The following is a 12,736-nucleotide window of genomic DNA, read 5'->3' as shown; positions in this document are numbered from 1 at the left end:
TGTGCCATTGTGTTTACCTGTAATCCCCGCCTATTAATGTGAAAAGTATGTGAGGGCTGTTTGTACGGGAACCCTATGTCGTGGGTATGTACGTCAGGTAGAAAGTCACGGGAAGTTCTTACACGTTGCGGATATATGCAATGTCGGGAAGAATCAATGCAAGGATCGTGCCGACCAACATGCAGAATGAACGCAGGAATATATTCTATTTCTAAGAAATAGAAATGTAAAGAGAGTTGCATATGAAGACAGTGAGTGTCACCTGCCGCATAAACCATTAAATTACAAAATCAGCGACCATGTTCCTGAAAGAACATTTACAGGGACAATAAACTGCCACCGCCCCTAGCACCATTTGGTAAGTAAATATGCTGTTCCGTGCCGTGGTGCAGCGTCCAGCCACCTCCTTGGTATAACCTCGTGAAAATAAAACTATCGTCTTGACCAGGAAACGTGGCCGTCTGCCCGATCACTTTCGCGTAAAATCGATCACGTCACCTGTCAAAATTAGAACTAAATTTCCACAGTTTTGCTCATCTATTTCCCAAATTTTTTCGTTAATATGGCGCTAAAATAGTTTTGTTAAGTTGAGCTGCGTCAACCTTGAACCATATAAGGGGTACACGCTGAACAATGAAAGTTTCTTTGTTAGATCAGGTTTGGTTAGATTGAGTTTTAATTTTGCTTGGTTCACGTAACATCTAACACCCTAAATAAAATTTTAGCTGCTCTGCTTCAGCCAGTACTTTTCCTCTCTTGTTATCTTTAAAACCTCCGTAGTGCTTTCGGTGCCTTCCGCTGCGTCGTCCTTTGTGTGTGTGCTGTTTGCTGTCTTTCTTTCTGTTTTCCTTTTTTTATCCACATCTTTCTATCTCTCCCATCCCATTTCCATGCGTAGTATAGCAAAGCGGTTATTTTGGACTGCTTAACCTCCCTGCCTTCCCTTCCCTACTATTTCATATCTATGCATTTTGTAGGCGGTGTTGTTGATAATGATGAATCATTGGCCTGTGGCATTTGTAATTGGTGGGTATTAAATCTAACCACTCGTTTCACAAATCACACGTATTGACGCCTAGTATGATCTCACGCCTCTTCCGCGTAGTATTACGTGCGCTATATATTGACGCATCCTTGCAGTACATGGATCTTACAGCTTTTTCCTGAAACAAATCCCGGCTGCGGCGGCTGTATTTCCGATGGAGGCGGAAATATCGTAGGCCCGTGTGCTCAGATTTGGGTGCACGTTAAAGAACCCCCGGTGATCAAAATTTCCGGAGCCCTCCACTACGGCGTCTCTCATAATCATATGGTGGTTTTGGGACGTTAAATCCCACAAATCAATCAATCAATCCGAAATGATTTAAAGGTTGAACAAACTTCTTGCCGCCAAGATTTTCAACCCAATCGATAGAGATAACCTTCATTCCAGGCAGAACCTTTGGGAACATAATGAATTTATTGCGTTTTTTTTTCTCACAAATTACCGCGTCTAGGGGCAGCGTATAGATAAATCGAGGATCAAAAAGAAGAATATTTCGGCTTAGTACGATCATGCGTTCAATATGATACAATTAGGTACGCTCTATATGGTTTAGCCTGCGTTGGTTGATATGATCATATCATGATCATATCAACGCAGGCATTTAGCCTGCGTTGATATGATCATGATATGATCATGTTGATATGATCTGCCGAAGAACAAAAGAGAAAAGACTGCTCTTTGGCGCGAGCATTGCTTATAGGTGGTTTTACGTGCGTTACGCCAAGCGAAGACAACAGAATACGATCACAGCATACGAAAAGGATATGAAAGCCCGGATCCATAAAATGCTCCGCGTTTACGAAGAGTTTCCTGGCTCACGAATCGATTACCGCAAGTATTTTTAGAGTCCGGCAAGTACGAGTCAAGTTACAGAGACTTGTCAAACACTGTAATTGATTTCTCTCTTCTCTCGTCCCAGCGAACGCTCTGGAAGCAGAGCAAGGAGGGACGTCATCAGAAAAAGAAGTGTCTCACGCGCATGTCATGACCTTGAGAAATTTTCAAAGACTACAGTCTTTTTTAAGAACGTTGAGATACTCCAACGCGAAAATTTTGAGCTGTCTGTAGGTGTCTGCCTAAGGATCTCGATGTTTAAGCTAGTTTTCCCTATATGTTTGCAACTACCTGACTTAGTGCATGGAAAATGTTTTATATTCAGCACAGTTCTTTTTTCTTCTACTTGACTAATTTGCTGCTGGACATTGTAAGGGGCCGGAACTTTGTCAAGCCGCAGTACTGCACCTTTTATTTTTTTCGCTACTCCCATATTTCTCAAGGAGAAATAAAAGCTGGTTGGTATATTGACTTCCACTACCGGCCCAATGCGTTTGTACAAAGTCGTCAAAACCATGCCAGGCTCCACTGTTAATTCAGAAGTACTTATCAGTTGTATTATACGTGCATATATTAAAGACAATAATAGAAACAATATCACAGAGAAGGCGTGTTCTTACTGTGATCTGGAGAGAAACATACTAGCTTGAAGATCCCGAACTGCATTCCCGAATTACACTTTTTTCACGGATGATGTCATTATAGCAAGGTTTCACAAGTGAACACGTGTATGACTGAACCGTTCAAAGCTGATGATATTTCCTTTGAAAGCGCGTGCAGCGACAATGCAAACAAGCACTGATGCTGAAAACAAACATGTTTTATTATAATCACAAAAACAATGGGAGTAATTAAATGCGGCGCCTTTATAATATGCTTTTCCGGAGTACTTATATAGCAAGGAAGGCTTCAAAAGGAACAGCTATCTTATTTTTGAAGAAGGCAGCTGTTGTAAAGTGTGAACCAAGCTGCAACAGTTGTTATGGACACAAAAGTAAGTGGTGATAAAAACAAAAAAAGAAACAGCAGTGGATGGCTTGTTCACAGGGATGAATATGTGCGTCTCCTTCGGCCAGAGCATGTGAGTAATCGTGATATTTGCACCACTCGATAAGCTCTTTACGTGGATCGCAAGCTAAGCATTCGTTGTGAGAAACAGCAACAAAGGCTGGTCATTATCAATAGCATTCCTCTCGATGCCATGCCGCAGAGAAGCGCGGGCCAATGGGCGTGACAGCCTGAAGCGTGTTAGTTCATCGTAAAGTGTGATTTGTGTGGGCCACTTACGTGGAAACCAAGAATGTGGCATTTTAAAGAAAGTACAAATTATTTTCGGTTGTAGGCCGCTAGCTACCGTTTATAGTAAGACGCGCTAAACAAAGCAGGCTTGATTGGTGTACGATAAGTGAACTGGAAGTTACATTATTCCTTTAAAATGTGTTTGGCTTATAAGAAAGAGCAAAAAGAAAACTAAATAATTTACTATAACTGAATTCCAACAAATTGAAGTGATGAACGTGGCAAATACATCACTAACCTGCGTGGATTTCATATAAAATTTAAACACGTGAAGTCATCAACGAGGCATGGAAGAGCAGCGAGGTCCCCGATCCGTGGAAGGTCGCACATACCGTTCTCATTCCCAAGCCGGGTAGTCTGCCCAACTTGGGCAACATGCGCCCCATTTCGCTCATTTCCTGCATGGGCAAGGTAGCCTAGCACGGGGTACACAATAGGTTGACTCGGTACTTGGAAGACAATGGGCTCTACCCGCACACCATGATTGCTTTTCGGGCCAAGCTTTCGACGCAAGACGCTATCAAGCTGCTCAAGCACCAAGTCATCGACTGCAACACTCGAAACATGCGGGCCCTTCTCGGCCTTGACTTAGAGAAAGCCTTCGATAATGTTGCTCATATTTCGTGTTGCGGTCCATTGCCGAGCTCGGCCTCGGAGCCAGAATCTACGAATATGTCAAATCGTTCTTGACCCGCCGGAGAGCCACCCTCATTGTGGGAGACCTCGTCTCCCAGGAGATCGAGCTGGGCTTGAGCTGCACGCCGCAGGAATGGGTGATATCGCCCACCCTGTTCAACCTTGCCATGGTTGGGTTGTCCAAGAGGCTCTCGTGTGTCGAGGACATCAATCACACAATTCACGCGGACGATATCACCATTTGGTGCTCAGGTGGCAGCAACGGGCAAGTCGAATGTTCCCTGCAGGATGCCATAGACACCATGGAAGATTACCTCCCTCCCACAGGCCTGAGGTGTTCCCCAAACAAATCCGAGCTCCTCCTCTCTACCAACTCACTGGCAGCCGACCTGGGAGAATAATATCAAGCTCTACACCGGATACGGCGGCGCAAAAAAAACCCCTAAAAATTTCATATTTTCATACCCGAACATAAAGTATTGTTGATCCCTCGCCTCCCCCCCCCCCCCTCAGAAAACGTTTCTTGCTACGCTCTCGGGGCCACTACATTGTATTTGCTTATTGAATGAATTATTTAGTCTCACCGGAATATCAACAAACTACAGAGGAGAGTAACTTACAGAAGAAAATAAGAAAGAACAAGATGCAGATAAGGTTACACATCCAAAAGAGAGAAAACGCACAAGACACAAAAGATCCACTGCACAGAGATGGTGTTCCCTTTCTTTCTGTATTCTTCTTTACAGCGCGTTCGATTGCAGCACATTAAAAAAAGAACTCGGATTAGTCACGCTCGTTATGTAGGCAGGTGAGTGATTCCATTCACTCGTGGCTGTCCGAGCAAATTGAGTGTGAGCCGGCACTTGTCCAAAAACATGTGTGAACTTTTCGGCGATGATCATGACGCTGTGAGCAAAGTGCAGCTGGAAGTTTAAACAAGTAACGAACAGCAAAATTGAAGAGCAAACACATGCACACATATTAATGAAGACGTTTACAACCAGCCTCTAGAACTTAAGAAACAGCGAAGCAGGTTCATCTCATGGGCCTTCTTGGCATCTTGACTGATGCTAGGTCTTTTCTTAGCGTAGACAAAGTATATGGAGACGAACCACAGACCGCAAAAACTCATGCAAGAGCATCCTAACTCCAGTGCCAGAACTGTAACATGCAAAGATGGCTTTTTTTTTTACTTTTCCAGGCGGAACTCATCGGAGTACCTCAAAAGTCATGGTAAAAACTCTTAGAATAGCCCTCGCACTCGTCGTACTGCGTTCGCCTCCATTGTGCTCGCCAGGGAACGACACCGGGGAACCAAAGTGGGTGGATGTCGACGTGAAAGACAACGACAAGCTCAAAGCACTCGCCCAGGACGCCCTGATGCACACGTACATCAAGCTGGCTTCTTATTACGTCGTCGTCGAAATGCTGAGCGCCCAGACGATGGTGAGACTACCCTGCGTCTGTTAAATTGGGCGCATATTTGCTCTTTCCTAATTTTATTATTATGTATAAACAAGCTAACAAAGCAAGTTGTTCTGAAGCGGTATGAAAGCTTCATGAAAGCACTGTTCTTCTGTGTGTATACATTGACTGCTGTGGGCAGACAGGTGTCCTAAACTCGATCTGCACGTACGTTGTTTTCGCGCTCTATAATTATTGCACTCGACAAGTGATGGCGCTTGTCTTCGACGATGAAGCGCCTATTTTGTTGCTTCAAATAAAAGTGTTTTATGTGTTTATAAGCAGAATTTTCCTCGTGGAAATGACTTTAGTAATAAGGCACGTGGGCTGATGAGAGAGAAAGAGAGAAAATGCTTTGTTTGAGCGACCTGATGAGCCGAGAAGTCAGTGCCTGCTTTGCGCATGCACTGAAGCATTGCGTCGTATAACGTCTTAGCACGTCGTGACGCAGTCGTGACAGCGTTGCTAACCGTATACTGTGCCAGCGAGGAAAGGGTGTGAATTGAAAGGTAGAGTTATCAATAGACAGCGCTTTTCGCGATCAAAAGGCGGTGATACTACGTAATAAAGAGTGCTTATATTGTACATTTGGGTCGATGGCCAGTTGTGATTACTGAAGTGACTTTCTCCTTGTGACCCTTTCTTGACCAAAGGGACATAACTCGGCTCTACAGTGCCCGCGGCCAGTCCCTAATCTTCACAAATATGGACGCTTGCAGTCATTATATTCGATTTTCACGGTGAGAGGGCACATGAGGAAAGAAACTTAGAAAAACAAGGGCAGACTAAGAAATGAGTTCATTTAGAATGAACCAGCCTTAGCCCATATGACATGGCCTCCTATGGGGGTACCAAAGTAACCTCTAAAAGTCATGAAAAAGGCACGTTAGAAAGTTGTCGATAAAACAGCCAAAAACTGCTACCAAAATTACACGTGACGGGCTATAAAAAGCACGAAAACACATGAAAAATAAAGCCCCCAATATGTGCATGTGTACAAATGCGCGCACGTAAAAAGTTCAAATAAAATTCAAGTTCGAATATAATGAACGTTTACCTACTCGCCCAGTGTCCCACTTTGCTTGAAGTCATTTACACCGATCGCACAGGAAACTTCGTGGAAGCCCAAGTTTTGCATTTGTGGCTTTACACTGTCCATGAGCAGGATTTGAGGATGTGTGCATGCAGCGCCACCTCTCGTAGGCGACAGCGGAGGCCAGCCGCTGTCGCCTATGCTGTGAATGGTAAATAGGCAGAAAAATTGTATCTGACCAAAAAAAAAAAAGCTAGTTACTTAAAACAACTCTCGGTTACATGCAGCAGAGATCCACTGGAACATTCTGGAAAAGCGACATTGTCGTACTGCAAATTGTGTGGCTTCCCAGAGTGTTTCATACTTAACAGTGGGGCCCCATGAGTTTCCAATTGGCGGTGTTCAATTGTCCAGAGAAGCCATACGCGTTGTATGGCTGAAATTTTACCAGAATGTTCTAATAGGCCTCTTCTGCATAAAACTGGGAGTCCTTTTTGATAGCCAGGGTTTTTTTTTTTTCATCAGATACAATTTTTAACAATCTTTCCGTTCATTTATGACATGCCACCATGGCACCATGTACAAATGTCTCTAAATCCTGGGAATTGGTAGCCGCCATAGAATGGGTGGTGCGAAAGCTGCCCTGAAGAGAGGTATGCTTCAACCAAAGATGCCCTTCACAAAACGGAGGCTGCAGCAAGAATGCTTGTTTGTGAAATGTCAAGGGAGCAGTTCCGCACACTTTTCTGCTGTAACGGTTCCGCATCGACCATTCCGGTGGCTTGTCGTTCGGTCATATATATATATATATATATATGAACTTATCGTAGCACGTGAACTTATCGTGTACGTGACGCCAAACATGCGCATAAGAGTGTTTTCACACTCGTTGTTTGGCTTATAGATGGCGCTGTCTGTCGCTCCTACTTCTAAATTCACAGATAAACCCAAAAAAGTGGATGGAGAGAGGGCCGCTGTAATAGCTCAGTGGTTAGAGCATCGAACGCGTAATTCGAAGGTCGTAGGTTCGATTCCTGCTTACAGTTGGTAATTTTTTCATCCACTTTTCTTTCTTCTTATTTACATTCCATTAATGTTAATAACTTCCCCTGTACATTCCTTGGCATTACTGTCTGTTATATCTCATTATTATTGTGTTAAAAACACGGAAAAACGAGCCCTTAGGTATACACTTCTTTCCCTTATTTTCATTGAACGAGGGTCTCGTACTGGCAGACTTGGTGTGTTTAGGTTGTATAAGAGGGACAATTAATCAGCTGCCCGCTCATAATAAGTTCACGTGCTACGTGACGCCAAACATGCGCATAAGAGTGTTTTCACACTCGTTGTTTGGCTTATAGATGGCGCTGTCTGTCGCTCCTACTTCTAAATTCACAGATAAACCCAAAAAAGTGGATGGAGAGAGGGCCGCTGTAATACCTCAGTGGTTAGAGCATCGAACGCGTAATTCGAAGGTCGTAGGTTCGATTCCTGCTTACAGTTGGTAATTTTTCATCCACTTTTCTTTCTTCTTATTTACATTCCATTAATGTTAATAACTTCCCCTGTACATTCCTTGGCATTACTGTCTGTTATATCTCATTATTATTGTGTTAAAAACACGGAAAAACGAGCCCTTAGGTATACACTTCTTTCCCTTATTTTCATTGAACGAGGGTCTCGTACTGGCAGACTTGATGTGTTTAGGTTGTATAAGAGGGACAATTAATCAGCTGCCCGCTCATAATAAGTTCACGTGCTACGTGACGCCAAACATGCGCATAAGAGTGTTTTCACACTCGTTGTTTGGCTTATAGATGGCGCTGTCTGTCGCTCCTACTTCTAAATTCACAGATAAACCCAAAAAAGTGGATGGCGAGAGGGCCGCTGTAATAGCTCAGTGGTTAGAGCATCGAACGCGTAATTCGAAGGTCGTAGGTTCGATTCCTGCTTACAGTTGGTAATTTTTTCATCCACTTTTCTTTCTTCTTATTTACATTCCATTAATGTTAATAACTTCCCCTGTACATTCCTTGGCATTACTGTCTGTTATATCTCATTATTATTGTGTTAAAACACGGAAAAACGAGCCCTTAGGTATACACTTCTTTCCCTTATATATATATATATATATATATATATATATATATATATATATATATATACCGTTTTTGGTCATGTTTAGAAGTTGTCGTGTCTGTCTCTATGTGACAATCAGAAGATGTAACTTAGAAGAACTTGTTGATGACCTAGTTGATATATATCGTCGAGGGGAAATTTTAAACGCCTAAGCACCACCGCAAATGAATAGGAAGAGCACGAGAAGTGGTGTATACGGGACACGCCTGTGGTTTTGCACACGTCTAAGTTCAAATTTTGCACCTTTTTGTTAGATTAGATATGACTTTCCAGCGCCCTCGAATTTGATATGTTTCGATTGGCACCATATTTTACGAGAATGCATTTACTGAAATCTTCCTTTTTCCCTCGAACTGCAGCCGAACGAAATAATTATTTGTTGCTTTCCATCACATTGTGATTGTTCAAAACTGGATTAACTATGTTTATGCTTGCTTTGTTTGTTTCTTGTTATTGCCTTCATCCTGTGTGAACTTGTAGAACGTCCACAGTTTTGAAAAAAAAAAACAGAAAGAAAGAACAGTTAGGTGAGACGCAGTGTTGTTGGTGCATGTGTGGTGCGGTGTATATGTCTTCTGGTGTTCTCTCCCGAATCATATAGGTTGCAAGTGACGCTCTTTTTCTGTGCTTCGTCCTTCTTCAGGTGGTGCTTAGGCGTTTGAAAATTTCCCTAAAAAGTGTAAGATGTCTTTGCTGGTATCTCTGCTTGCAGAATATGACACGAGTCGGCGTTACTAGGTACAACGTCACATATAAAACCTCTCCAACCAATTGCACTCTCTCGGGGCCTTTCAATAACGCTACCTGCAAGCCGACGGCAGACAAGGTGGGTTGGTCACGCAGTATGCTTGACCGATTTCTAGAATTGATTGATTAAAACTTTAGAATGATCGCAAGCATAACGTGAAAAAAATTTCACCCATGTTCACTACCGAAAACTTCAACATTAACAATAGAGTTGTTAGAGCTTGCGGTGAATTATGAGTTGGCGTTAATAAATACGAACAGAATTACTTTACCTAGATTACGAGCCATTTATATACGACCAGCTTGTGTGGCAGCCTCGGGTGTCGCAAGCATAGCACACGCTGTACCAACCAGCGAATGTCATCGGCAGATCCGATGGTCTGTCCCAGAGTGACGACACGCAAACACAGGTACAGACACACAAAAACGCACACATAGGCACACACACACACACACACACACACACACACACACACACACACACACACACACACACACACACACACACACACACACACACACACACACACACACACACACACACACACACACACACACACACACACACACACACACACACACACACACACACACACACACACACACACACACACACACACACACACACACACACACACACACACACACACACACACACACACACACACACACACACACACACACACACACACACACACACACACACACACACACACACACACACACACACACACACACACACACACACACAGGCACGCACACAGACACACACGCACAAACACACGTACACGCAGGTACATACACACACAAATACACACACACTCACAGTCACACGCATACACATACACGCATGACTGCCCGCAGGTGCACACACATACACATACGCCCACAAATACAAACGCACACACAAATCCACACACAAACACACACATGCTTACCGATCTGCTTCGTACGTCTTGATCAAATACTTGAAGCATAAGCATTGGCATAAAACTGAAAATACTTTTACGCCACAGGAATACCGCGAGAGGAAAGGGCACCTAAGTGCATGACCCGGCTAGAGTACGTCGAAATATTCACACCCCATGACAGTCAACACGTGGCTGCCCTAAGGAATCCGGGGATTTCTTTCGTTTCTTATCTCTCGCATAAACAGCGTGCCACCCAAATAAAAATATTTCGACCAATCCAATTGGTTCTTCAGTACTTAATACTATGGTACTAACCAAAACGTAAATTTGGCTCATAAACATGTTTTAGGGCTGACCGACATAACCAACGTGGTGGTTGTGTGCTCATCGCTGTTCAGTCTGACCTGAAGTGCTACCATGGTGGCATTACTACTTGACTAGAAATGACATTGGTGCAGTATGGAGCCGCCCAATTTCATGTCCTCTTGCGTGCAAATTCCATCTCCTTACCGATTCTGACAGCACATCTACGCCCACGATTCGTGACGCACTGGAATCAATAATATTGAAGTTTCCGATTGCCCCGGTTATAATATTGAGGGGCATTTATTTTTGCAGTATAAATATGTGTGACTTCGTCTTTGTCGCGTTGATGAAAAATTACGCTGAGAGCAATTTCGTCGATTCAGGCTGTTGATTCAGTCACTAGATTTTCCCGGCAGTCTTCCTTGATCGTGCGTCGGCAATACACCCCAATATCATTGTACACTTTCATACATTGACGAAATCAGTGACGACAACGTAATCAATGGTATATCTCCTTATGTAGACTATTTCATGCAGGTGGACCGCGCGATAAACTCACGTCTATACGGTAAAGGCCGCCATCATAGCTTTAAGAGAGAACCAGCAGAATTTCGGAAGTTTCTGGTCAAGTACTATATCACAGAAATCCTGCAAGTGTTCATATGCAAACGACGTCGAATACTCGGTACTTATACTGCGGCAATAATAATTATAAGTGAATGTATAGCTTCCCGCTGTTTTAATACTGAACTGAAATGGCTAAAAAAAGTTACCATTTTGCTCCACGAAAATTCACTGACAGCCCAGACGCAAGCTAGACGTATATCGAACTTGTCCAAAACAGCGTAGACTTCAAATATTTATGCTTCAATTACTTATACAATACCAGTTTTATTGCCCTTATAGGCAAAGAATGACTTATACCTAACCTATTCTTGCCTCATAAAACTGCTAGGTCATCATACTACTTCAGAGTGTATTGCGAATTTTTTTGGTAACCAGCTTTGTTTGACCAATATGATTTTTTCGCCTATTTTCAATTCAGTTATGGCAGGCAGCCACTGACACCAACGAAAAATGGCGTTACGTGCACACGGCCCCAAATCCTGGTGATAAAATAAAAACAAAGTAAAGAAGCAATGCGCTAGATAATGTAATAGTAAGCGTAAAAAACATATAAACTAGAAAATGCGATTTCCAGCCAATACTTCCAATAGGCTAGATTGCAATATTTTCTTTATCCGTCCTAATACAATGATGAAATTTTCTTTAAAGCTTGTTCATTGTAATATTGACGAGTTCTTTTTAAAGCATGGTAAGAATTAGGTCACGAGTGTCGTCGTTAATTTGTTGAGTTGTTTTTTCTTTTTTTCAGGCTGAGAAACAGTGCAGTACAACATTTTTAGAGATGCCTTCAGAAGAATATTCGCAAATACAGGATATGATGTGCTTCGACATATACTACGAAAAATAAAATAAATACGCGCAATAATTGAAAAAAAAATCAGATTGCTAAAGAACTGTTCCTTATGATATACGCAGCAACATTGCACATGTCCGATATATGTGCCATAAATTTTTGTTTACCAGTGCACCGCTCTATTACTCCAACTTTCTTCTGAGACCATAATCGATGCCTGCGCTGGCTGAATTTATGCCAACACATACGCTTACGTATAAGACGCTGTTTTATAGGCGAAAGATGTTTTTTAATGCATTGTGAGGAACTTTTCGGATGAAAAGAAAACATTAGAAAAATTAGCATTCTCAAAAAAAAAAAACAGCTTGAAAGTGTGAACGCGATGCCATTTAGTTTTCCGTTCTCATCACCATCGCAATCATCTATCTATCTATCTATCTATCTATCTATCTATCTATCTATCTATCTATCTATCTATCTATCTATCTATCTATCTATCTATCTATCTATCTATCTATCTATCTATCTATCTATCTATCTATCTATCTATCTATCTATCTATCTATCTATCTATCTATCTATCTATCTATCTATCTATCTATCTATCTATCTATCTATCTATCTATCTATCTATCTATCTATCTATCTATCTATCTATCTATCTATCTATCTATCTATCTATCTATCTATCTATCTATCTATCTATCTATCTATCTATCTATCTATCTATCTATCTATCTATCTATCTCACTGTCTGTCTGTCTGTCTGTCTGTCTGTTCGTCCGTCCGTCCGTCCGTCCGTCCGTCCGTCCGACCGACCGACCGACCGACCGACCGACCGACCGACCGACTGACTGACTGACTGACTGACTGACTGACTGACTGACACACTGATATACTGA

The 12,736-nt window shown here is 42.4% G+C and overlaps 1 protein-coding gene across 1 annotated transcript; it reads left to right on the top strand.

The window, feature by feature from the left end:
- Positions 1 to 5,021: 5,021 nt before the first annotated feature.
- LOC142764963 (uncharacterized) lies at positions 5,022 to 11,900 on the top strand. Its single transcript, XM_075865509.1, has 3 exons — positions 5,022 to 5,260; positions 9,163 to 9,276; positions 11,790 to 11,900. The coding sequence occupies exons 1-3, from the start codon at positions 5,045 to 5,047 to the stop codon at positions 11,886 to 11,888; spliced, it is 429 nt and encodes a 142-aa protein (XP_075721624.1). The 5' UTR covers positions 5,022 to 5,044; the 3' UTR covers positions 11,889 to 11,900.
- Positions 11,901 to 12,736: the final 836 nt, after the last annotated feature.

Source organism: Rhipicephalus microplus, chromosome 6 (assembly GCF_043290135.1).
Source record: "Rhipicephalus microplus isolate Deutch F79 chromosome 6, USDA_Rmic, whole genome shotgun sequence".
Classification (NCBI taxonomy): Eukaryota; Metazoa; Arthropoda; class Arachnida; order Ixodida; family Ixodidae; genus Rhipicephalus; species Rhipicephalus microplus.
This window is presented reverse-complemented; position numbering and strand designations above follow the sequence as displayed.